At 35.7% G+C, this 27,647-nt stretch overlaps 1 protein-coding gene across 4 annotated transcripts in view; it reads left to right on the top strand.

Annotated features, from left to right (window-relative positions):
- The window catches only part of VPS13C (vacuolar protein sorting 13 homolog C), a 214,651-nt gene that overhangs the window by 10,416 nt on the left and 176,588 nt on the right, over positions 1-27,647 (top strand). For 3 of the 4 annotated variants that reach the window (XM_066342855.1, XM_066342851.1, XM_066342853.1), the window contains exons 2-6: positions 7,549-7,592; positions 11,882-11,924; positions 16,679-16,774; positions 18,123-18,224; positions 24,684-24,746. In XM_066342855.1, the coding sequence (XP_066198952.1) occupies positions 7,549-7,592; positions 11,882-11,924; positions 16,679-16,774; positions 18,123-18,224; positions 24,684-24,746 (348 nt within the window). The remainder of the gene's footprint in view (positions 1-7,548; positions 7,593-11,881; positions 11,925-16,678; positions 16,775-18,122; positions 18,225-24,683; positions 24,747-27,647) is intronic. The other variant, XM_066342854.1, reaches the window with a different exon arrangement.

Genomic DNA, 27,647 nt, shown 5'->3' on the forward strand with positions numbered 1-27,647 from the left:
TTTTAGGCTTTAATTTCTTCATATATTAGTGAGGAGAGATTAGGTTTTATAGATCTTTATGGTCTTAAATAATTATAAATCATAACTTATGAATTTCTATCTTTTGTTTTTGGAAAAATGTAGATTTTACTTTTAATTATTTTCATTTTTCAATTTCAGTTGACATACAATATTCTATTGTATCAGTTTCAGGTGTACAACCCAGTGATTAGACATTATATAACTTACTAAGTGATTATCCTGATAAGACTTATACCAATGTATGTAGTTATTGAAATGTTATTATTGTTATTTTTTAAATATTTTATTTATTGATTTTTAGAAAGAGGACATAGAGGAACAGGGGAGGAACAGGAAGCATCAACTCATAGTAGTTGCTTCTCATATGTGCATTGACCAGGCAGGCCTGGGGTTTTGAACTGGCGACCTCAGCATTCCAGGTCAATGCTTTACCAACTGCGCCACCACAGGTCAGGCTATTGGAATATTATTGATTATATTCCCTATGTTGTACTTTATATCCCCATGACTCTTACGTAACTACCAATTTGTACTTTTTATTTTTTTTTAAGGGAGAAAGAGACAGGAAGAGAAAGAGAGGGGGAGGAGAAGCATCAACTTGAAGTTGCTGCACTTAGTTGTTTATTGATTGCTTCTCATACATGGCTTGAGCGGAGCCAATGACCACCTATTATTTAAGCCATTGACATTGGGCTTTAGCCAGAAACCTTTTGGTTTCAAGCTAGCAACCTTTTGGCTTAAGACCAGTGACTTTGGGAACATGTTGATGATCCTGTCCTCAAGTTGACGACCCTACACTGTGCTGACAAGCCCATGTTCTAGCTGGTGACCTCAGGGTTTTGAACGGGAACCCTCAGTGTCTTGAGCCAATGCTTAATCCACTGTACTGCCACTGGTCAGGCCAATTTGTATTTCTTAATCCATTCACCTTGTTCACCTGTCTCCCCAACCAGTGGTGGGATTCAGTCAGTTTGCATTGGTTTGGCAGAACCGATACCTAATTTTTAGTTGAGTTCTGTGAACTGATTGTTAAAATAGCACTTGTAATCAGGGTTCTTTCTAAGGTGGGCAGCTGCCCAATGTGGAAATCACAAATTTACATTCCTTACTTTTTTTAATGTTCATCTGTGCAACAGCATATTCTAAGCACCCATAGTAATATTCATTCCATCCATAGGAGAAAATGTTTGATGGAACTATGCTTGTAATAATTTGTTTATTCATTTCATAAAACTCATTATACCTTTGAACCTAGTCAAACCAGTCTTACTTATAGAGGTTTAATTACCTATGCCTTAACATTTACATGAGTTAACACATTAGGATCCTAAAAAGATTTTATAAAGCAATATGGAAATATCTTAAATAACAGTTTTATTGTTTTTTGTCAGGTTTTGTTAACTATTTTTTATTAAAATTTTAAAGCTCATATACTCTAGTTTTGTGTACCTCTTTTATTCTTATTTAAGTATTAAATGCATGAAATAATAAACTACCTTTTAGTATATCTTTTTTTTATACTTAAAACAGTCATTATGGCAGAGAACCGGTTTTTAAATTATTTGAATCCCACCACTGCCCCCAACCCCGCTCCCATCTGGTGACCCTCAAAAGGGACAACACCAAATTTTTATTGGATAATGTGTAACGTACACGGGTCGTTGTATGGCTCTCATCGAATTACATTTTAAAATATGTGGCATTCATGGCTCTCTCAGCCAAAAAGATTCCCGACCCCTGGTCTAGATAGTGTTATTTTCTGAACACAGCATTGAGAAACAGAAGATTTGAGCCCTTGCTCTACCACTTACAAGGTTGACATAGCATCTTAGATCAGTTGCTTAACCTTCCTAAGCCTCAGTTTCTTTTGCTTTGTGTACATGTCCTTGCCTCCTTCACCAAGAGGCTGTGAGGATCAAGTAATATAATGGATCTGAGAGTGTTTCATAAAATATAAAGGTTTTTGTTTTTTATAGTTGTTTCTATCCCAGTATAATATGCATTCTAAATCAATTAAGTCAGTATTTATTGAGCATGTAGTATGAGGAGAATTGGGAGTTTATAAATTGAGAATTACAGGTTGAGAATTTATATAAATATATATATATATATATATATATATATATATAGTTTTGTGTTCAGTGCCATGAGAAAGGTGTAGCTAAAACTCTGAAAGTGCAGAAAGATTATTTCTGAATGAACATATTTAACATCAACACAAATTTATTTTAGCGATTTTCAATCTTTTTCATCTCATGGCACACATAAACTAATTACTAAAATTCTGCGGCACACCAAAAAATTTATTTTTTGCCTACTGACGAATAGGTATAACTTTAATTCATTCTCACGGGACAGCTCTTGTTGTGTTGTCTGTTGTCATTTTTTAATTTGATAATCTAAGGGAAAAGGTTAGTGCCCCTGACTAAATAGTCAGGTATTTAAAAATTCTTGTGACATACCAGTTGAAAACCACTGATTTATTTTTTAGACTATTAAGTGTTTTTTTTTTGTTTTGTTTTTTCTTAGCGAGAGAGAGACAAAGAGTGGGACGCATAGGCACAGACAGACAGGAAGGAGAGATGAGAAACTTCAGTTCTTCATTGAAGCACTTTTGTTGTTCATTGATTGCTTTCTCTTATGTACCTTGACCTGGAGGGCTCCAGCCAAGCCAGCAGCCCCACACTCAAGCTGGTGAGCCCGCACTCCAGCTGGTGACCTCGGGGTTTCGAACCTGGGTCCTCTGCATCCCAGGTCGGCACTCTATCCACTGCGCCACCACGTGGTCAAGCTTGACTGTTAAGTGTTTTAAAAGCCATTCTTGGACTTAGGTAGGCTTGTTCCATATTATTCCAGTACCATTTGATTTTTATTAATAAGTAAACTAACTTGGTTGTTTTCTATAATTTAGGAAACATTTCTTTTTCTATTATATTTTTTGAGATGACTCCAACTCTGTTTACCTTGGTGTTATTAGCTAATTTAATGGATTTACGTTTATTTCCATCTTTTGGTTCTTTAGTAAAGATTGTTAGATAAATTTTGATCTAGTATTTACCCTTCTGAGGTACATAAAATATTCTTCAAGAATAGTTTTGAATCTTGATGTTTGACTCTCTAGCCATGGGTCTCATCCAAAAATGTTTCTAGTTTACTACTGAGAATCATATAGGGTCAAATTCGGAAGTCTTCTCTTCTGAAACACAGACTACACTTAATTGTTTACTCTCATCCTGCCTTTTCAGCCCCTCACAGAAGGAAATTACTTCGTGGAACTTTGTTGTTACCTTGGTCTCTTATGAACATTATGTGATTAGACACACTTGACTGTTTGGTTTTAAGTACCTTCCTTACTGGCAGAATTAAGTTTATCCATCTCTAATTAGTAGTCATTCTCCCCTACCCCTTATTTTTTTTTAAAGATTAGATACAAATATTTACCCTTTCTCCAGGTTTTCAGGAACTTCCCAGGGCCTTTGTATGTTTTTAGGTAATCTGACTATAGCAGTAAAGTTAGTTGCGTGTATATGAAATTATTATGTTCTCTTGATATAGAAATGGAAAACTAAATCTTTACCTTTCCCTCAGTATTCAGTTAAATGTAAAATGGTGATATTTAGGAAGGATATTTAATTTTAGGCTTATAAATTACTTTTATTTTAACTGATATTCATAGGATAACTAGTGAGATTTCTACAAATGTATCTGCAGAAAAAGCATGTACTTTAGTGGAAGAATACTTGTTAGTGCAGTACCTCACCTAGATAAGGCACACATCTAATGGTTTAATGAATGAATGCACTTTTACCCTGCTGTTAATCTGAAGAAACATGCTGCTATTCCTCCCCTTTTCTTTGTATTAGGACTAGTGGCTCCTCCTTCAGTGCAAATAAGTTTTCAAACTTATCGTTCTTATTTCATTATTATATTTACTGTGTGTTAGATAACATTCACATTTGTCAGAGGGGAAGTATACATTTGTTTGCTAGATGCTAAGTAGGAGAAATAGATGTTTTTAAATATGTCTGTTGATAAGGTAAATATTAGATATAGAAGCAATTTATATAAAACATTGAGGTCATATTGACATTAGAATTTACCTTTGTTTTGTTTTCCCATTATTATAATTTGTATAATAATTTTAACATAAATATAATATCTGATTATTATAAAAACTAGAAAATACTGAAAAACATTAAAAAATTCTTAAATCCTACCTTCTAGCAATATTATCATTTTGATTGTCTTTCTAAATATACTTGTTTAACTGTTAGACACATTGGTAGTTTTCAGTATTCCACATCTTAAATGCCATATAGTCATTAAAGAATCAAAGTGCTACCTTAGTAGAAACAGCCCACTTCATTTGTGTTTTTATACAAATTATGTTAGTGCCCTAACAGTTGTTAAAAGAAATACTTCATATGTGATGCAGATTACCTCTGTGCACTCGCAGTGACATCTGACCCCCTAGTTGAGTATCACTGGGGAGAGAAGTCAAAATTTATGAGCAAGTTTGCAAGTCTCTATATGGGTAGAAGATCTTGTTAAACTACTATAGTTTGGATTGCTTCAAATATGTATTAACATCTATGTAGAATCCTTCTTTTGATTTGAATAGAGTTCCTAATTGTAATTTTTTATAATTGATTGGCTGAGAGAATTAAATCCAGAAATATTTTTCTACTCTATATAGTTTTTGTACATAGGATACTTCTTAAAGATTATTTTCCCCAATTCCCAAACACATGTTCATTTTCCATGACTACTTTATTATCCCTGCATTTGATGAGTGATTACATCTTAGTCAGTTCTTCCAAAAAACCATTTTACTTGACTCTACCTTTTCGACGTGAAGTTAATGCCTATTCAGGTTTTAATTTCTCTTCAGTGTGTTATAGTAGCTACCTGACTGCCTGTATTCTTTTCCTTTCCTCTTATTATAATGCTGTAGTATTTTCGTATTCTCTCCTTTTATTGCAGTTTTCAACAATTTATTTTAGAAAAATTTAAATATGTATACACAGAAAACAAACCTTATTGTATGGAAATAAACACTGATTATTATGTTGTATAGTCTTGCAGTTGTCTGTTTTCTGTGTATGTGTACACGTATGATTTTTAAATTGGATTTATGTGGGCATTCTTTAACCTTTTTAAAAAAAGTGTTTTGTGAATGTTTTTCCATGTTTGTCTATTTTTTTTCTCTTATAGATTTATTATAATTTAAACCTTCCTACACATTTAGTTCTTTAGGCCCTCTCTCCCTTCCTCCCTGCTTTTTTTTTTCTTTTTTTTTTTTTTGTATCTTTCTGAAGCTGGAAACGGGGATAGACAGTCAGACAGACTCCCGCATGCGCCCCACTGGGATCCACCCGGCACGCCCACCAGGGGCCGACGCTCTACCCACCAGGGGGCGATGCTCTGCCCCCCGGGGGCGTCGCTATGTCGCGACCAGAGCCACTCTAGCGCCTGGGGCAGAGGCCAAGGAGCGATCCCCAGTGCCCGGGCCATCTTTGCTCCAATGGAGCCTTGCTGCGGGAGGGGAAGAGAGAGACAGAGAGATAGGAGAGGGGGAGGGGTGGAGAAGCAGATGGGTGCTTCTCCTGTGTGCCCTGGCTGGGAATCAAACCTGGGACTTGTGTACGCCAGACCGACGCTCTACCACTGAGCCAACCAGCCAGGGCCTCTGCTATTATAATCAATATTGCAATATCCTGGTAGCTAAATTATTTGGACAGTTTATGCTTATTTCTGAGGATACTAGAGCAATGGTTCTAAAACAGTTCTGATTTTGTCATCTCAGTTTTACATATTTCATCTTTCTGTTGTGACCAGTCTGAACTTTTCATCCTAAAAACTGTTTGTCTGTTCTCTGCTAGCCTTTCTGACTTTATCTCTTATTTTTTTCTCCTATCCTCCAGCTACATCAAACCACTTGTGATTTCTAAAATGTGTCTTACTCATGGATGTCTATTTGCCCTCTTTTCTTATCCACCTGGTAAATATTTCTTTAGCTTTCTAGTCTAAACTTTTGTGTGAAGTTTTTAATCTCACTAGGCAGAGCAAAGTAGTTCCTCCTTTGCATCCTGTATACTCTTCTTTTGTAATGTCAATAGAATATTTACAGAATTTTAGAAAATAAGTCTCTTTTGCTAGGCTTTGAGCTCCTCAATAGAAGGGATGTTGTTCTAGTCATCACTCTCTAGCACCTAACTCAGTAGGTGCTTAATAAGTGTTTGTTTGGATAAACCTGTAGTCTGGCAAAAAACAAATTTTTAACAATGCAATAAATAAGATTAAATACCCTTTTAATTCACTATAAAATATGAGGAAAAAATTACTTAATTGAAAAATATTTATGTGAAAACTTTAAGTAGTGGCATGTTATGAACTATTTTGGTTGTTTTTGTCTTTCCCTAATTAAAAGTGTGCTTCAGTAAACATTCTGCATAAAAAATATTTTTGGAGAACATAGGAAGAATACTATTTTTTCAAAAATGTGTCATGAGTGAGTGAGAAAATGTATAACCGAAGAATTTATGATTGCATTTAATGTTGAAACTATAGTTTTATTAATCTTTAGAGATTTAAGTGAAATGAAAACTTTATTTTGCTTAAGTTTTTATAAAAGCAAGAATATTTAAGTATCAATATCAACAAATAGAGGTGCAGTGTTTAAAGTTTGAGTCATGTGACAGTATCGTTATCGCTTTAATTTTTATTACTTAACACCTGAATAGATAACAAGAAAAGTTGGGTTCAAGAATGTTAGAACCATAAACACTAATCACTGGGAAGGTAAGATATTTGGAGTTTTAAAAGATTAAAATCATACTCCTATAGAAAATATTCATTGGCAACATAATAAAGAACCCTAAATTACAGGGTAATTGATCTGTTCTAGTCATCTCTTTATGTCCTTGTTTTGAGATTTTGACTTAACCATTCAAAATGTTCTAAAAGTTCTTTAGTCTAAAAGTCTCCAAGTTCTTTCTCATTGTATATTTAAAGGTTAGGCAGTTTAAATATTTTGTAATTTCTTCTGCATTGGGCTAATCTAAAGTATGCTACAACCAGTAATTCTTGTTCATATATAGCAAATCTTTTGTGCCAAAAGCTTTTTTATTTTTTAATGGGAAACAAAGACAGAGAGAGGGACAGATAAGGACAGACAGGAAGGATGAGAAGCATCAATTCTTTTTTGTGGCACCTTGGTTGTTCATTGATTGCTTTCTCATATATGCCTTGATGGAGGGGTGGGGTGGCGTCTCCAGCCGTGCCAGTGACCCCATGCTTAAGCCAGTGACTTTATGGTTTCCAGCTTGGGTCCTCTGCGTCCCAGGCTGATCCTCTTATCTACTGCACCACCGCCTGGTCAGGCTATGCCACTAGCTTTTAAGGTTCTTGATAATTGCTTTGCTCACCGATGCCTTCTTAGCACTTAGCATAGTGTTCATTCAGTATTGTAATATGACAGGTTTTACTTACTGGTATATTAAATTTATATTTTTCTTTTTTTTAAAGGTAATGTGGCTTTAGATAATCTGCAGATAAAAGAGAATGCTCTGGTAAGTTTTTTTTAACTATATTGATTACTCATTTAATTGGGGAAGTTCTTAGAAACCCATGGTTAGTATGTATCTGGTACCAGGTACCAGATAAAGGGTTTGAGTCACTCAAAGAAGGATTACTTGTTTAACTATTTGCTGTAGAAAAATCTGAGATTAAAGGTTTAGAATTTTTTTCCTGATGATCAAAATATTATCTCTTAGAAATAAAATGTTTTTCTTGACCTAATTTAACTGTATAGCCTTGTAGGAGGCATTTATCTTACTGAAAAAGTTTTCTTTAGAATTATCTTTACATATTTTTCAGATAAGGCTTGATTTTAACAATTTATCTGATGAATAATCGTATTTTTGGAACTATATTGAAAGTCCAGCCTTATAATATTATGATAATATTAAGAGGTAAAAGAGATTTTTTCTTATTCTAGTTCTAGAAAGTAGTTTGTGTCATTTACAAAACAACACTGTTCTCATTCTCTCAATCCTTCATCCCCTGTTAAGCTTTCACCAATGTACTAGACTTAATTTGAGTTTATAATGTCACTTAAGAAAGCCCTGGGCAGATAGCTTGTTGATTGGAGTGTTGTCCCAGAGCACAGAGGTTGCTGGTTAGATTCCTCAGTCAGGGCACATATAGGAGCAGCTCCATGTTCCTGTCTCTCTCAAAAACAAAAAACAAAACAAAACATCACTTAAGAATGATTTTATTCTTTAATTAATAGGATATATCTCGAATTAACCTATCGTATGTTTTAAAACCCTATCTTTGACTTCTGGTTGAATTTCTCCTTGAACTGTGTTATTAGGGAGAGCATTATATATGAAATGCTCCCATGACTGGTCTTGGAAGCCAATTTTGTTAAAAAGTAACATTTGATTTTGTTTGACGTAGTGGAAAGGGCATGGACCTTGTAGTCTGGAAGAACTGGGTTTGAGTGCTAGCTCTGCCTTTTACCAGCTGTGTGTCTTTTGGCAAGTTTCTCAGTTTTTTTGAGCACTAGTTTAATCATCTTTTAAGTGGAATTAATAATACAAGCAATATAATATCTCTCTGCCTTTGTGGCTTAGATAAGATGACAAGTAGAGCCTGGCAAGTAGTGGGCATTCAGAATATTTAAATTTTCTTCCCCTCTCTTTATGTAGGTGCTTCAACTTTTTATAATTTATCCCAAAATTTAGATTTAAGATTCTATTGCTAGAGACTGGAATAAAGCTAATTTTCTGAATTTATTTTAGAAGGAAATAAGTATAAATAGAGTTGTGACAGTATATATATCTAACATACATAGAATTTTTATGAACTGTGTTAGCCCAATTTGAATTTTGATTTTAATTAAATGTAAAAAGGATTTTCTAAATTATAGCTTCCATTAATTTAAATTGTAATTAAATCAGGTTAGTGAGGTTTTCCTTTAATATGGGTTCTTTTCACTCATTTTGTGTGAGGAATTATTTCAGGAAGATCAAATATGAACTTATCCCCTCTACTCCCTGAGGGTAGAGCCGTTCTTTTATCATCAGTGAGGATTTCTTTTTTTTGGTAAAAAATAAAAAAGACTTTATCGAAAGCTATTTGTATTTTCTTCCATTCCTGTTCACCTAAAATTCTTAAGTAATCAGAAATCAGGTAAATTGATTATTTTAGTTAATTGTTATCTAAAGTACTATATTTTATTGTCAGATTTGGGTAGTGTTAATATATACATTCTGAAGCTTACCTATCAGAAAGGCTACTCTTATTGGTTCAATTTGTAATTCTAAAGACTTAAGTGATCATTGTGAATATCAGTTATTGTTTAGTAGTCTGCTTAAAAAAAGTTATTTCTATGTTCTAGTGATTTGGAATCTAGAAAGTGAAAGTTTATTATTGATTGGTAATTGTCAGTAATTTAAAGTAGATGCTAATTTGGTAAATATTTTGTTGGGAATCTGCCTTTTTTTTTTTTTTTTGTATTTTTCCAAAGTGAGAAGTGGGGAAGCAGTCAGATAGACTCCCGCATGCACCCAACTGGGATCCACTGGGCATCCCCACCAGGGGGTGATGCTCTGCCCATCTGGGGCGTTGCTCTGTTGCAACCGGAGCCATTCTAGCACCTGAGGTGGAGGCCATGGAGCCATCCCCAGCACCCGGGCCATCTTCGCTCCAATGGAGCCCCAGCTGCGGGAGGGGAAGAGAGAGACAGAGAGGAAGGAGAGGGGGAGGGATGGAGAAGCAGATGGGCGCTTCTCCTGTGTGCCCTGGCCGGGAATCGAACCCGGGACTTCCACACGCCAGGTCAACGCTCTACCGCTGAGCCAGCCAGCTAGGATGGGAACCTGCCTTTTTAAAGATTTTTTTTTTTAATTGGGGTGACACTGGTTAACATAATTATATATACTGCTCACAAAAACTAGGGGATATTTTATCACTTTATATTCACTTTGAAATATCCCCGCCCTGGCCGGTTGGCTCAGTGGTAGAGCGTCGGCCTGGCTTGCGGAAGTCCCGGGTTCGATTCCGGCCAGGGCACACAGGAGAGGCGCCCATCTGCTCCACCCCTCCCCCTCTCCTTCCTCTCTGTCTCTCTCTTCCCCTCCCACAGCTGAGGCTCCATTGGAGCAAAAGATGGCCCGGGCGCTGGGTATGGCTCCTTGGCCTCTGCCCCAGGCGCTAGAGTGGCTCTGGTCGTGACAGAGCGATGGCCCGGAGGGGCAGAGCATCGCCCCCTGGTGGGCATGCCGGGTGGATCCCGGTCGGGCGCATGCAGGAGTCTGTCTGACTGCCTCCCCGTTTCCAGCTTCAGGAAAAAAAAAAAAAAAAAAAAAGAAATATCCCCTAATTTTTGTGAGCAGTATAGATTTCAGGTGCCCAATTCTACAACACATCTGTGTATACCATGTTGTGTGTTCACTCCCCCCAAGTTAAGTCTTTGTCTATCACCATTTATCACTCCTATGCATTCTTCCACATTCTCCTCTCGCTTTTATCTCTAAACTGTTTTCTGTGTCCATGAGTTTTTTTCTTTTTGCTCTATCCTTTCACACCCCTTCTTCCCCACAGCTGTCAGACTGTTCTCTAAGTATAAGTCTGTTTTTGTTTTGCTTGTTAGTTCATTTTGCTCATTAAATTCCACAAATGAGTGAAATCAAGTGGTACTTCTCTTTCTCTGGCTGGCTTATTTCACTTGTCTATTCATATACCAGATCTGTTACTTGAGAGGGAATTGTTTAGTTATTATCTTCAGCTTATTTACCTGAAAGAACTCTTTTTTTCTCCCTTATTCTAATATTTCTAACAGTGTTCATCTATTACATTAAAAGTTTATTGAATTTTCATTTCCCCTGGTTTGGTTTATTAAAACAGCTGGTTTTACCCAATTACTTTCTTTGACTACAAACTTCTTTTCTGTTGTTTCTATATATAATTATGCTTTTCTCATGAATTCTTTTTTAAGCTCAAAGTTTAATAAGAACTCTGTTTCAGCCGAAAAAAATCCTTTGTGACTTATTTTTTGCTTGTTTTACATAATTTCTTTTTTCTTTTTCTTTTTTGGACACAGAGCGAGAGTCAGAGAGAAGGTGGATAGGGACAGACAGACAGGAAAGGAGAGAGATGAGAATTATCAATTTCATTGTGGCACTTTAGTTGTTCATTGATTGCTTTCTCATATGTGCCTTGACCGTGGGGCTTACAGCAGACCGAGTAACCCCTTGCTTGAGCCAGCGACCTTGGGTCCAAGCTGGTGAGCTTTACTCAAACCAGATGAGCCTGTGCTCAAGCTGGCGACGTCAGGGTTTCAAACCTGGGTCCTCAGCATCCCAGTCCAATGCTCTATCCGCTGCGCCACCACCTGGCCAGGCTACATAATTTCTTTTTATTCAATATAAGGAAATCAAGTATATACTTGCCTTGTCCAGACTGTTTATCCCCAGCTAAGAAATTTAATCTTTACTACATCAATCTTCAAGTCCACCCCTTTCTATTCTTTCTATTGGCATTTCTTTTTTTTCCTTTTTATTGAATTGATTGGGGTGACATTAAGTAATAAAATCACATAGGTTTCAGGTGTATAATTGTATAATATTTCATCTGTATATTGTATTGCATGTTCACCACCGGAAATCTTCTCTCTTCCCATCACCAGTACCCTCTTCTACATCCCCCACCCCCATGAGTTATTTAATTATGGAAAATTTATTTTATATTTTTCCTTAGAGATGATTGTGTATATAAGTTGATGATACAGGGGTGATATTTTGGAGGGAACTTAATTTAAGATGTCTTTTAAATTGTTTTCTTCCTTCTGTAGAGTGAACTGGATGTTCCTTTTAAAGTCAAGGCTGGCCAAATTGGTAAGTACTTAACTCTTCATTTGAGTTATTTTTAGTCCTTTTAGTTTTTATATTTTCTGTTATTTAATCTAAAATATCATACTAATTTGAATAAAAATGTGAGAGTCTTCTGCTGATTAGAGCTTCTGTAGTTCTGAACCTAATGTGTATTATGTATAATACAAATATACTTCAAAGTTTTTGACAATAGGCTAGAGGATTACCCTGTAAAATGGTTGAATATTTGAACTGCAATGATATTTTTCGGGTTTTGGTTCCACCACACAAATAATTTTCAAAATTGGTATCCAGATTTTGTGCTTTTTCTTTATATGTGAAAGTAGTATAATTTGCATATTGTAGTAAACAGAACTTAATTGTAGCCTGACCAGGCGGTGGCGCAATGGATAGAGCATTGGGCTGGGGATACGGAGGACCCAGGTTCGAGACCCCGTGGTCACCAGCTTGAGCGTGGGCTCATTTGGTTTGAGCATAAAAAAAGCTCACCAGCTTGGACCCAAGGTCTCTGGCTCGAGCAAGGGGTTACTTGGTCTGCTGAAGGCCCACGGTCAAGGCACATATGAGAAAGCAATCAGTGAACAACTAAGGTGTTGCAACGAAAAACTGATTGATGCTTCTCATCTCTCTCCTTTCCTGTCTGTCTGTCCCTATCTGTCCCTCTCTCTGACTCTCTCTGTCTCTGTAAAAACAAAACATAACAAAAAAACACCAAATTTAATTGTAGCTTATTTCCCTCATGTTTTGTTCAACCATTTCACTTGATATATTCTGCAGCAGTGTGGTATGGAGGATATGTCTTGTTAAGCAGAAAGTCTCTCTTTGCAGCTAAACTCTTATACTGAGATCATCCATAACTAAGCTAACATCTTTCTTTTAATTTAATAAATTGTATTTACATAGATTCTAGGGTTGCCCCAAACGCATCCCCCACCCCCTTATTCCCCTCAACATCTCCCAGCCCCCTCCCTACAGCGCCCTCCCCCCTTCCCTTCAGGTTTTATCCCATCTGCTAACATCTTTGTTGAACAAAATTTTCAATTTTATGAAGTTTTCTCAACCTGTCCATATGACCTGATTTTTACTTTTTAAAAAATATAAATTACAACCCTAGATGATGTTCTCTTCAGAATGGTCACTTATGCCACGATCCTTTCTATCTTGAACATCCTGCTGCTTCACATCATTTTCCTTCATTTGTTATTTTGTATTCAAGGAAATTACTTTGAATACTTCCGTTAGAGTTCATTTTATATCACTTTTCTGCTTTCATTTTAATATAAAGTAACATTTTCATGCCTTTCTCTCTTGAAACAGGAGACACTCCCTTAGACTGAAAGCATCCCTAAGGCACACATCTCTCTTTTTTTAAAATTTCTATACAGAGCCTTGTGCTGTGTGAGATGGTGATGTTTAGCAGTGTTTCAGAAGTAGTGTTGTGGCTCTACATACTTAATTGAAATCCTGGAGTGATTATAGCTATTCATTCATTCTTTTCCCTTAGTGATATTTATGCACACCTGCTATGTATGAGACTCTGCAAGTAGCTGTGGAAAGGCAAGGATAAATATAGCTTTGTCCTCAAGGAAGTTATAGTGATCTAAAATTAGGATTCAGTATTAAAATCCCAATTTCAGGGTATTGGATGAGTTATATTTGACTAAAGAATTTTAAAATTATTCTTTCTATATTACAATTAGATTTATATTTTGGGAGAAGTTTCCTAATGTTTTAAAATTTGTCCTTTTTGCTTTTAAAGTATTGTAAGAACTTAATGACTTTCTTCAGGGTTACTCATTGAATTATGAGAGATCCTTTGCATATAAGGATGGAAACACACTTTTTTTGTAATTTATTTTTAGTTTACATAGCATTTATATTAACTATTAAATTTCCATTAGATTAGGATATTGCACCTAACCTTGTAGCGTCAGAGTGGCTATAAGCTCAAGAATGTTTTGTTTTTTTAAAAAGTAGACATATTTTTGAGTATTCCTGGATTATCCTCTTAAAAATTAAAAAAATTTCCTGATTTAGAAAAGGGAAGTTGTAATATAACTAGCTGAATTCCAGTGGAATTCAGGATCATGAAGGATGGGAGGATGGTGGATTCAGATAAGTGGAGAGAAGAATGGGGAACAGATAATCTCTTTTTACTTTTTTTTTTTTTTTTTTTTTTTTTTTTTTTCATTTTTCTGAAGCTGGAAACGGGGATAGACAGTCAGACAGACTCCCGCATGCACCCGACCGGGATCCACCCGGCACGCCCACCAGGGGCGGTGCTCTGCCCCCCAGGGGGCGATGCTCTGCCCATCCTGGGCGTCGCCATATTGCGACCAGAGCCACTCTAGCGCCTGAGGCAGAGGCCACAGAGCCATGCCCAGCGCCCGGGCCATCTTTGCTCCAATGGAGCCTTGGCTGCGGGAGGGGAAGAGAGAGACAGAGAGGAAAGCGCGGCGGAGGGGTGGAGAAGCAAATGGGCGCTTCTCCTATGTGCCCTGGCCGGGAATCGAACCCGGGTCCTCCGCACGCTAGGCCGACGCTCTACCGCTGAGCCAACCGGCCAGGGCCTTCTCTTTTTAGTTAAAGGGGCATTTTTAATTTTTTCAGTCTCATGCTCAGCTAGAAGGTAATCAAACCAATTTTTAGGAGTTCATGAGATAAAAATCATCAGACTTAGAAATGATTCATAAATACGTATGTGGATCATAGAGATAACTGGCATTACCTGTAGACTCCTTGACCTGGGAGCCATTTAAGGTACTCAGCAGGTTTATAAGCTGAAGAAAAATGAAACTTAAATGGAGAAGTAATTTGAGATTTTAACCCTGAGTATAGATTCCCAGGTAAAACTGGCTTGCCTACATAGCCATTCAGGTGAATCAAAACATTCTCCCTTACAGGGCATTGTTTCCCCTTAAGCTTGTTATACTGTTTAACAGTTCTTTGAACTTTGAGCATCTTTTTTTCTTTGTATTTTTCTGAAGTTGGAAATGGGGAGGCAGTCAGACAGACTCCTGCATGTGCCCGACCGGGATCCACCCGGCATGCCCACCAGGGGGCAATGCTCTGCCCATCTGGGGCGTCGCTCTGTCGCAACCAGAGCCATTCTAGTGCCTGAGGCAAAGGCCACAGAGCCATCCTCAGCGCCTGGGCAAACTTTGCTCCAATGGAGCCTTGGCTGCGGGAGAGGAAGAGAGAGACAGAGAGGAAGGAGAGGGGGAGGGGTGGAGAAGCAGATGGGCGCGTCTCCTGTGTGCCCTGGCCGGGCGTCGAACCCGGGACTCCCGCACGCCAGGCCGACGCTCTACCACTGAGCCAACCGGCTAGGGCCTGAGCATCTTATTTATAAGTGCCAGTGATTCTGGTGGTGTAAGTGCTTAGTCATTCTCATACTAGCCTGTAGTTGAATCAGATTCCTATCTCTGAAGAGTCTTGATCAGCGACACTAAGCGAATTATAGCTCTTTATGCTTTTTTTTTAGAAATTGTGATTAGAATAGGTAATTTGTTTTGGAACATAAAAAACTTTGGGGATTAGAAAAGGTTTGGATCGAATTTTTCTAGTATTGTCGAGGGGACATAGGCTGCCTGGAGACCTAGAGAGAGGGTATACTAGAGATTGGGAAAAGAATAAAGAAAGAAATATGGAAAGAAACCCAATATAGATTTTGCTCATTTTAAAATTGAGGTGAGAGTATGCCCTTGTATTCTCTCTTCTGCTCTGCAAAACCTTTTCCCATAAAACCCCAAACTTGGCTTACTGTCAATTTGGGCCATAGTTCATTTATAAGTGAAAAAAAATTTTCAAACTAGTCTCTGAAGGACCTGATAATAATACCATTGGTTCCAAGAGGGAAAGTGTGTTCTTTCTAGTGCTTTGTAAGTAGAAATTTGGAATATAAATTGTCTGAGCTGCCTGTAACTCATAATACTAATCATCAAACAGCATACCTTGCCTTTAGAGCTGGCCTCCTTCAATTGAAGCCATGGGCATCCTTTCAAAGTTTTTTTCCTTTGGTACTCTTCTTCTCTTTGTTGCTGCTTCAGTTTCTGGGATCATGTACAGATATTACTTTATAATTGAGCTGTAGAGATGTACATAGTTGTTAGTGTGTATTGACCAGCATGTATAACATTTAGACCGTCAGCTAACTGTTGAATGAGGAAGAATACCCATTTCTGGTTCCAGCATCCTCACTGATGATTTGGGTGGTCTTAGGCAATTAATTTAACCTCTCTGTGACTGAGCTTCCTTTTTTAAGAATGGAAGCAATAGCTGCCTTATTCTTCTATAAGTTGGGACTATTGAATAAAATAATAGTTATCAAAAAGTTTGAAAAGTGTAAAGCACAATGTGAATAGTCACTTCTAATAATATTATATGGAAAAGATCTTTGTAAATGTTAGTGTTGAATTTTAAAAAACTTTTTCTGGGCCTGACCTGTGGTGGCGCAGTGGATAAAGCGACGACCTGGAACACTGAGGTCACCGGTTCAAAACCCTGGGCTTGCGTGGTCAAGGCACACATGGGAGTTGATGCTTCCTGCTCCTACCTCCCCCTTCTCTCTCTCTCTCTCTCTCTCTCTCTCATTCTCTCTCCTCTCTAAAAAAAAACACAGCAAAACTTTTTCTGAGCTGTATACTTACTACATGCATGAACAATTTTGTTATACTTTTTTCTCTTCATAGAAAGAGGGAAATACATGTTTTTGAGCAACCAACTAAGAATTTAATGTTGAAATTATGTTTCTTCAGATAAATTAACTTTGAAGATTCCTTGGAAGAACCTTTATGGAGAAGCAGTTGTTGCAACCCTAGAGGGATTATACCTGCTTGTTGTTCCCGGAGCAAGTATGTTATTTTAATCTGCAACCATTCAGTAACATCACAGTGAAATTGAATGTTACATGGGTTAACAATATGTTTAGTAAAATAAAATATACTTTTAATTAGTTATATACATATATGTATGCACATATCTGCATACATTTTACATATATACTCATATATATATCACTACGTTTGTATATCAAATATTTTTATGTTGGAAAAAATTAATTTTAACCATTTGTTAAATTTATTCTGTATGAATAATTTTACAATTAAGGCTTCCTATTAGGCAGATTTATTTTAGGGGAATGGAATAAAGTAAGGCTTAAAAAATTTACTGATGTGTTAATTTACAGATTTTAAAATTGGAAACTTTCTCTCCAGTTTGGTGCTTCTGATTTTGTGTCAATATTCTCTCAAAAATATATGTAAAAAAGTAATTTTAAAATTATGAATTATTGATATTTTAACTTTTAGTCAGTGTTTTAAAGTAGTGATGTTTATTTAAGGAATACCTCTATTACTAATGTTTTTTTCAGTTATAAGAACACTATAATGTTAAGGGAAGTTTGGATGTTTTAGGGAAAATTACTGTATTTTTTTGGTCATAAACAGAATTTTTCTTTTTCTTTTTTGCTTTCTAGTCTTTACCATGTACATACTTGATTTGATTCAGCATTTATCACTTATATACAACATGGATCTGCCTTTTTTTTACTTTATATATTTTGATATGTTTCCGTTTCATGATGATATGGCAATTTTGAAAGGCTATATATGATATCCCTTTTTGGGATGCCTATTGTTTTTGTTGTAACAGTAAATATTGTAACTACCTCCTTCTTATATATAGATATCTTTTTTATTCTTTGGTGTTATTTCTTAGGATATATTATCAGAAATGAAATTACTAGATAAAAAGAATATGATTGTTTGAACATATTCTTAAATTACTTTCTAAAAGTCTTTTTGTCAATCTGTACTGATATTAGCTGATACTGGATGTTACATGTTTTTTGTGGTTACTCAAAATTTTACCACTCAGATATAATAACTGGACATGTTCTGGTGTATTGTTTGCCCTCCCTCTAGTTTTCCCTTTTTCTTTTCTACCTACCTTTTCCCCTACTTACTCTTTTTCATACTGTTTTTTTAGCCTTTTAATTACTTTCCCCCTTCTTTCCTTTTTGATATAAGCTTTGCAAATAAATGGAAATCATTTATGCTTAAACTTTTTTGTAAAAACTAGTCTAAAGAACGCAGCTGTTTTTTGACTGACAAAAAAATGACACATCACACACAATCATGAGGCTAAACTTTTCTACTTACTAATGCATTTCTTTATTTGTGATTTAACTGTATATTTTAGGTATTAAGTATGATGCTGAAAAAGAAGAAAAGTCGTTGCAAGATATTAAACAGAAAGAGCTGTCTCGAATTGAAGAAGCCCTTCAAAAAGCAGCAGAGAAAGGTACAATAAATTTATGTTTAGGTAAACTTATAAATAGATATACAGTACCTACATTTAGGAATCATTGCCTTTTCCCGTGATTGTTTTATCTCACTGCAAAGACATTTCTCTTTGGTCTCTTTTAAGAGGGCTGACAACTGTTGACTTATAAATGGCAGAAATACTTAGATATAATATGATTTCTTTTTCTAACTTAAGCTGCTGACATGTAAGTGAATCAATAAGGAATCTGTTTAAAATAGCTTTCTCATTAAAATTTTTTATCAATGATTCTAATTCTTTTTGCCTCAAGGATTTTCTCTTATATAGAATTACTGATTCTTTTACACAAGATTACTAAAATACTTAAAATATTTAGAGGCAGTTTTTGTTTTTTGTTTTTGTTTTTGTTTTTTTAGAGAGAGAGAGAGAACAGATAGGCTGGAATGGAAAGACATGAGAAGCATCATTCCTCTTTGCAGCATCTTAGTAGTTCATTGATTGCTTTCTCATGTGTGCCCTGACTGGGAGGCTCCAGCAGAGCAAGTGAGCCCTTTCTCAAGCCAGTGACCATGATCAAGCCGGCAACTGCGCACTCAAGCCAGTGAGCCCGTGCTTAAGCTGGTGGCCCCGCGTTCAAGCTGGTGACCTTGGGGTTTGAACCTGGGTCCTCAGCATCCCAAGCTAACAATCTACCCACTGCACCACCAGCTGGTCAGGCTAGAGGCAGTCTTAATGTAAGAAGTAAAAAAGCATAAATTTTTTTCCCTTCTTTTTTATACTTAAGCATAGTTTGTATTTCTGCTAAGCTTATAACCTATATTGTTCTAAAAAATTTTCTTTATTCTATATAGCAGATAAAGCAAGGTGGGAATGGTTTTGTTTTATGATAGTTCAGTGTGATTTTAATTCACTTTTAGTTAATTAGTACATATGGAAATAATACTATAAAAATGAGAAAGACTTGAAGAGCACTAGATTTTCATTTTTTTTTCTTGATACAGTTCAGATTAAATACATTTTCTGGATGCATATGTACTTCAATAGGTACATTGACATATACTCAGATATACTGATATAACACAATTTATAATATATTTTTAGTTAAATTATCTCCTTTGAGAAACAAAACCCGACATTTTCTCTCTCTCTTTTTTTTGAATGGATATCAGAGATTGCTTAGAAGATATTTAGTGTTTCCAATGATCTGCAAGAAAAAGCATGGAATAGTAGTATCTTCTGTTTTAGTAGTTGATGGCTTAATTGACAATGTATACCTGCTATATCTTTTGTATTGAGTGCCTATGAGATTTTTACTCCTGGGTCTTCAGTGCTTAGGAAATGTATATGTGTGGGTTTGGAAAAGAGACTGTTAAAGATGATTTGATATTACTATAGGGAATGAACATCTTTAGTATTAAGTTTGTGTAAATAGGTCTCTGAGGCTTATATAATATAAAATAATTACATTGTAGCTTCTTAGATGATAAAATTTAGGTTTTGTTGGGATAGAACTAAAATTCAGAAAGTGAAACTCAGTTTTAACATTATTAGATTTTTCAAAAAAATATTTTCAGATAAAAGAGATGAATTTAGAATTGGGGAAATGTATTGGTACAGATTATTTTTCCTTCATTGTCAAGAAATATATTATCTTGACTGCATGTAAATATTTTTCTAGTTTGTATGAATATGGGTCACCTCTTTATATAATATTATTCAAGTGAATAATAAAAGACAACCTTGGCCCTTGAGATGCTTTGCATTTCACTATTATTAGTTAATAGTAATAGTTACATGTAATTACCATACTTTATTTTTTAGACTTATTACATCTTGATTTTAAAAGCGCAAAAGCACCATCATGTATATTTAGAGACTCAGGTGAGAAGAGGAAGTGATTCAGTTCTGAACAGCAAATGATAAAAATGAAAACAAAATGCTCATGCTGATCCGCTCTAAAAATATATTTTTACTTAATTTTTTTCCTGTGGTGAAATAGAATGCTGCCTACTATCATGTGGGCAAAAGGAAAATTGAAATGTAACTATGAGTTTATTTCTAGAATATTTTTAAAATTGTAAAAATAAACTTCTTGACACTTTTATTGTAGTGAGTTTATTTTCTCTGAAAGGCTATTACAAAGTAAAGGAAAAGATTAAATTCTTAATGAGGCCAAAAGATTCTCAAATATTATAGATTCTGTAAACTGTTAAATTTATCAAAGTATATGTATACTTTATAACCAAATAGTTTTGTCAGAAAGACTTCTGATGAAAAATGTCAATTCTCTGTTTCATCCTTCTCTATCTATCCTTTAGAGCAGGGGTCTCAAACTCGCGGCCTGCGGGCCGCATGCGGCCCGCCGAACAATTTTGTGCGGCCCGCAGATTAATCCACGAAGTTCAAAATATTTTGGATAAAATTAAGTAAGCCCGTGGATTAGTCTGCGGGCCGCACAAAATTGTTCGGCGGGCTGCGAGTTTGAGACCCCTGCTTTAGACACTCTTCTTAGAAGTGACTATTATTTTAGAAAGGTTAACATCCTGCCATAATCTGGTTTATTTCTGTTAAGTCAGTGGTTCTCAAAGTGTGCGCCAGGGCGCACTGGTGCACCCTAGAAGATTTCCAGGTGCGCTCTATAGTATTCTAGAGAAATATGTGCCTGTTGGGGGCCAAAAAACCAACAGGGTTTTTGGAATTTTGATTTTTTGGGGGACAGAGGTGTGGGGAATTGGCTGTAAGCTGAGAGTCTGCCCAACTCCCTACCTCACTTGCCTGATTAGGTTGCAAAAGGCTGTTAAGCTGTGGTGCTGGATTGTTTACACTACCCCCCCCCCCCCCATGTTACCTGGAAAAGCTGGAGGCAAGTTTCTTCTATCCTTTGTTTGGTGTAAAGTTAAGGTGATATGTATGGTTGGGGTTTTCTGGACTCAACACAATTAAGGGTAAAAAGGAGAGGAGTTCTTCAATGTATTGATGAGGAAATGAGAGTTTGCCTTTCAGATATATGCCCAAACATTGAAGAAATCGCTAGGACACATCAGGCTCATATTTCTCATAAACACAAGAATGAAAAAACTTAACACATTTGTGCTGGGACCTGCCAAATTACTAAATCTTACTAAGAATGTATCTATATATATAAAAAGATAACTTTTAGATTTTTTATTTTTTAACTCCTCTTTTTTACGAATTCTAAAAAGCATAACAAAAAATGTGACAAAATGTTTTTTAATGTCAGAATAAATTTAATTTTGTTGTATTTATTTTGTTTAATTACCATAAAAGCACGCTTGAACTTTATATTTTTTTCTTTAATATTTGACTTAATTATTATAACATATTTCTCAGAAATTTGTATATAGTGCCCCTACAATTATTTGTAGGATTTTAAATGCACCCCGACTTCAAAAAGTTTGAGAACCACTGCTCTAAGGCATTACCTAGAATTTCCTGTTATGGTAGTCAAAGAGTTTAGCTCTCTTGCCATCTCCTTTTGCCCTAAATTTCTCTCCCTAATTCTTTGTAATAAGGTTATATCATAATTTTTGGCTAATTACTAGTAGAAATTTACATTACGATGACATTGTAATTATTGTTCATTGCATAGGTCAAATGATGTACTATGATTACCTTTCTTATGCATCCTTTTGTTTTTTCTTGAATTTGTAAGTACTCCTTTTTTTATTTGCTTAGTCTTCTATTGAAACTTAAGCTTAATTCTTTTTACATGCTGTTTGAAATCTGTTATATGACTATGGTTATTTCCAATTGCCCAAGGTCATCTATTGGTTCCCTCCCCTGCTTCCATTTTTCTCATGGAGATCTTCAGTTGAACTGGTTGTTTCTTTAGTTCTGCTACACACTTGTCATCCTAGGACTGGTCTTCATTGCTCTTTTGAGTTTAATCCATTATTTCCTGGTGTCTTGCCTTTTGTTCTTTTGAATTTGTGTTTCTTTGTTTTGTTGGAACATATCTAAAACAGCTTTTAAGAAAGGATGCACTGGATGTAATTTTTAAAATCCTTTCAAGTCTGAAAGTCTTTCTTTTTTACTTCCACACTTGTTTGAATTGGCTGGAGATAGAATGCTAAATTTAAAATTGGAATTTTAAAAGTGGTATTTTTTTAGATTTTCATAACATTTTTTTAAAATTAATTGAGAGGCAGGGAGGTGGACAGACAGGCTCCCATATGCGCCCTGACCGGGATCCACTCTGCAAGCCCCCCTACAGGGTGATACTCTGCCCATCTGGGGCCACTGCTCTCTTGCTCGGGCAACCAAGCTATTTTAACACCTGGCCACGGAGCCATCCTCAGCACCCTGGCCAACTTGCTCAAACCATTTGAGCCATGCTCTGGGAGGGGAAGGGGGTGGTGGAAGAAGGGGTGGGAGAAAGGGAGGAGTGGTGAAGTAGATGGTCACTTCTCCCGTGTGTCCTGACCAGGAATTGAACCCAGGACTTCCATACTCTGGGCTGACTTTCTACCTCTGAGCCAACTGGCCAAGGCCTGAAAGTAGTATTCTTTTTAGTTTACAGGTACTTTTGAGAAGGCTGATATTAATCTGCTTGACACATTGTTAGAAACACAAAAATTAGAAAATCCCTGGATCCTACTATTCATAACATTACATTTTAGCTGGAAAAATTTAATGATAGCTAAATAGTACCATCTTCCATTTCTCTCCCCAAATCCAGCCTAGACACAGCAAGTTTAACCTTCCTAAAAAAGCTCTGATAACATCATTCTCTAGATTTTTAAGAAAGAAAATGAAAAAAGAGTTACTGACTCATTCACTGGCTAGATGAGCATCCGTTATTCATAGTTAAACATAGAGGAGTTAGAGCCAGACTGGATTCAAATTCTAGCTCTATCATTTTCTAGCGTGTGGCATAGGACAAGTTATTTAACTTTCAGTTTTTTCAAATATTAAATGGGAATAATAACAGTCTTTATATCATAGAATTATGACTATTGAGGATAAAGTGTTGAGTTCCATCAAAGAAATACGAATGGGATGTTATGGACATACACATATTTAGCCAAAGAGATCAGGACAGGCACTGAAGGTATGTATTTCAGCTGTGTCTAAAGGATGAGTGTGCCGAGAGAGGACATTGTAGGTAGAGTGGACAGTGATGGTGGTAAAGTATAAAGCATGTATAGAGCTAAGAATTGGGGGGTTTGATAGAGTGTAGTTAGAGGTAAGTTAGAAAGCTGTGTTTAGGTAAATTTTAAGGTACTTGAATGCCATGATGATGATAATGACAATAAATACTGTTTGCCAATCTTTAAAGTGCTTTATAGGAATTGACTCAATAGTCATAATTCTATGATATAAAGACTGTTATTATTCCCATTTAATATTTGAAAAAACTGAAAGTTAAATAACTTGTCCTATGCCACACAGCTAGAAAATGATAGAGCTAGAATTTGAATCCAGTCTGGCTCTAACTCCTCTATGTTTAACTATGAATAACGGATGCTCATCTAGCCAGTGAATGAGTCAGTAACTCTTTTTTCATTTTCTTTCTTAAAAATCTAGAGAATGATGTTATCAGAGCTTTTTTAGGAAGGTTAAACTTGCTGTGTCTAGGCTGGATTTGGAGAGAGAAATGGAAGATGGTACTATTTAGCTATCATTAAACAGAATGTATAGAAAGGATTCAGGCAGCATATCTAAAGGGAACGGATCAGACTAAATAAGGTGAGTTCATTTCAGCTGACTCTAAAATTAGTATAAATATGAAGGTAATATTTCATTCTGAAAATGGACAAAGTGGTAGTCAAAAATGGAATTTAAATAGCAGAATTGCTCTGTTTGAAAATTTATCAAGGCCCTTGCTGGTTGACTCAGTGGTAGAGCATTGGGATGTCCTGGGTTCAATTCCCGGTCAGGGCACACAGGAGAAGCGCCCTTCTGCTTCTCTTCTCTACCTCCCCCCCTTGCTTCTCTCTCTCTTTCTCTTCCCTTCCTGCAGCCATGGTGCTCAATTGGAGTGAGTTGGCCCTGGGTGCTGAGGATGGCTTCATGAACTTGGTTGCTGAGCAATGGAGCAACGCCCCAGATGGGCAGAGAATTGCCCCTCAGTGGGCTTGCTGGGCGAATCCCAGTTGCAGTGTATGCGGGAGTCTGTCTCTGCCTCCCCTCTTGTCACTGAGTAAAAAAAAAAATCAAATAATTTAATGAGGCATTAGCTGTAATTGATATTTCTCTGCTGTGCTTAATTTGAAAGTATTGTTATAAATTTAATTATTAAGAATTTTTGTTTTACTATTATGAACTAGTTTGTATGTTGAAATAATGAAAGTGATGTCATTTAATGTTAACTTAGAATAATGGTTTTGGTGTCACTGAATTTTACTTGTTCTATGATTTCTAATTCTTTGAATTAAGGTTAGACATATTTTACATGTGAAATTAAAGGTATCTTTTAAATCTTTGTGTTTGGTTTCTGCTGCCATGCGGATGCAGGCGCACACTCAGGGGAGTTCATTTATGGCTTGGAAAATTTTGTTTACAAGGACATCAAGCCTGGTGGGTATGCATGGTTAATTATACTCAGCTCCATATGCATGGTTAATTATATTCAGTTCAATAAAAATTATATTCTTATCCATGCTTGTGCTTTTAATGGAGTCCATTTGATGACAGGCCACCCTTTTAGAAAATATGGAAATGTAATTCATGTTTTTCCCATTTACCATCATTTCCTTTTCCCTACCTTCTGTAGTCTTCATTTATTCATTCACTATATATTTAGTGTCTTCTTGTGACAAGCACTATGATGGATGCTGGATGTTCATGGGGTAAAATAAACACAATTCACTGCTCATGAGAAGCTTGCAATTTGATCTATAGGTAACTTTCTTTTTAAAAAAATTTGACTTTTATTGAAGTATAATTGACATACAACATTCTGTTAATTTCAGGTATATAACATAATGGTTAGACATTTGTGTACACTGCAAAGTTATCACCATAAGAAATTCAGCCACCATCTGTTGCCATATGAAGTCACAAAACTTGTATTTTCCTTGTGAAGAGAAATTTTAAGATTTGCTTTTTTAACAAGTTTTAGTTTGCTTATATAGCATTATTGACTGTAGTCACCATGCCATACATGTCATCCTCATCACTTATTTCATATCTGGAAGTTTGTACCCTTGATTCATTCACCCATTTCATCCCCCAAATCCCCTTCCTTGTGGCAACCACCAGTGTGTTCTCTTTATCTGTGAGAGGTTTGTTCTCTTTTTGAGATTCCACATATAAGCGAAATCATATTGTATTTGTCTTTCTTTGTCTGAATTCTTTCATATAGCAGAATACCGTCAAGGTCCATCCCTATTATTGCAAATGACAAGATTTTATTCTTTGTTTTTGGTTGAGTAGTATCCCATTGTGTAACTATACCATATCTTTTCTATATTTACCCTTGATGGACATTGTTCCCATATCTTGGCTATTGTAAATAATGCTGCAGTGAACATAGGAGTGCACTTTTTTCTTAAATTAGTGTTTTTGGGGTTTTTTTAGATAAATACCCAGAAGTAGAATTGCTGAGTCTTATGGTAGTTCTATTTCCTTTTTCAAGTAACCTTTACACTGTTCTCCACGGTGCCTGCCCAGTGTACATTCCCAGCGATTGTGCACCAGGTTTCCCTCTTTCCCACATCTTTGCCAACACTTGTTATTTCTTGTCCTTTTCATAATAGCTATTCTGACATGTATGAGATGACACCTCATTGGGTGTTTTTTTATTTAGAAATTAAATTTAATGGGATGACATTGGTCCATAGGAACACGTAGGCTTCAGTTATATATCCCCATTAGCATGTGAGCTGTTCATTGCATTGTGTGTCCATCACCCAAATCAAAACACTTTCATTCACTGTATATTTGGCCCCTTCTCCCAACCCCCTCCTTTTGGTAACCACTTCACTTTTGTCTATGTCCACTGTGGTTTTGCTTTGCATTTTTCTGTTGATTAGTGATGAACATTTTTGCATATGTGTATTGGCCATCTGTATGTCTTTTTTGGAAAAATGTCTATTCAGATTCTCTCCCCATTTTTAAATTGAATTTAAATTGGATTTTTTTTTGTTATTGAGCTTCCTTATATATTTTGGATTCTAGCCCCTTATCAACTTTTTGATTTGCCAATGCCTTTTTTCTTTTAATAGGTTGCCTTTTTATTTTGTTAATATGTTCTTTAACCCTGTAGAAGCTTTGAAATTTGATATACTTCCATTTGTTTAATTTTACTTTTGTTGCCATTGCATTTGGAGTCAGATCCAAAAGACATTACCAAGAACTATATCAAGGAGCTAACCACCTACATTTTCTTCTGTTTTTTGGTGTCTGTCTTACATTTCAGTCATTAATTCATTTTGAAATAATGTTTGTATACAGTGTAAGGTAGTCATGTAGTTTCATTTTTATGTCTGTGACTGTCCAGTTTTTCCAGCAACATTTATTGAAGAGTCTGTTCTTCCCATTATATATTCTTACCTTCTTTGTCATAAATTGATTGATCATATATGTGTGGGTTATTTTTGGGTTCTCTCTTCTGTTCCATTTATCCGTGTATCTGTTTTTATGTCAGTACCATATTTTTTTATTATTATAGCTTTGTGATATGTTTAGATTTGAATTGAGATTAAGGAGCATGATACCTTCAGCTTTGTTTTCCTTTCTCAAGGTTGTTTTGACTGGGATTCTTTTGGTTTTATACAAATTTTATTATTTGTTTTATTTCTGTGAAAAATGACATTGAGTTTTGATAGGGATTGCATGGAATCTATAGATTGTTTTGAGTAATATGGCAGTTTTATAATACTGATTTTTCCAATCCATGATCACAGAATATTGTCCATTATTTGTGTCTTCAGTTTCTTTCATCAGTTTCTTACAGTTTTCAGTGCACAAGTCTTTCACCTCTTGGATTAAATTTTATTTCTAAGTATTATATTCTTTTTGATGTAATTGTAAATGAGATTATTTTCTTAATTTCTGTTTCTGGTAGTTCATTGTTAGTGTATAAAAATATAATGGATTTTTGCATGTCGATTTTGTATTCTGTAACTTTACTGAATTTATTAGCTCTAACAGTTTTTGGTGGGGTCTTTACATGTTTTTTATATATAAAAACATGTTATCAGCAATTAGTGAGTTTTACTTTTCTTTTTATAAAATTTAATTTAAAGTAATTTAATTTTTTATTGACTTTATTGGGTTGCCATTGGTTAATAAAATTGGATGAATTTCAGGTATTCAGTTTGTAATACATCAACTATATATTGTATTGTGTATTTATCACTCTAAGTCAAGTCTCCTTGTATCACCATTTATCTCTCCTAAGCTCTCTTCTACCTCCCTCCATACTTCCTTCCCCTCTGGTAATGACCATGTTGTTCTCTGTGTCTTTGAGGTTAT

This window comes from Saccopteryx leptura, chromosome 6, assembly GCF_036850995.1.
Source record: "Saccopteryx leptura isolate mSacLep1 chromosome 6, mSacLep1_pri_phased_curated, whole genome shotgun sequence".
Classification (NCBI taxonomy): Eukaryota; Metazoa; Chordata; class Mammalia; order Chiroptera; family Emballonuridae; genus Saccopteryx; species Saccopteryx leptura.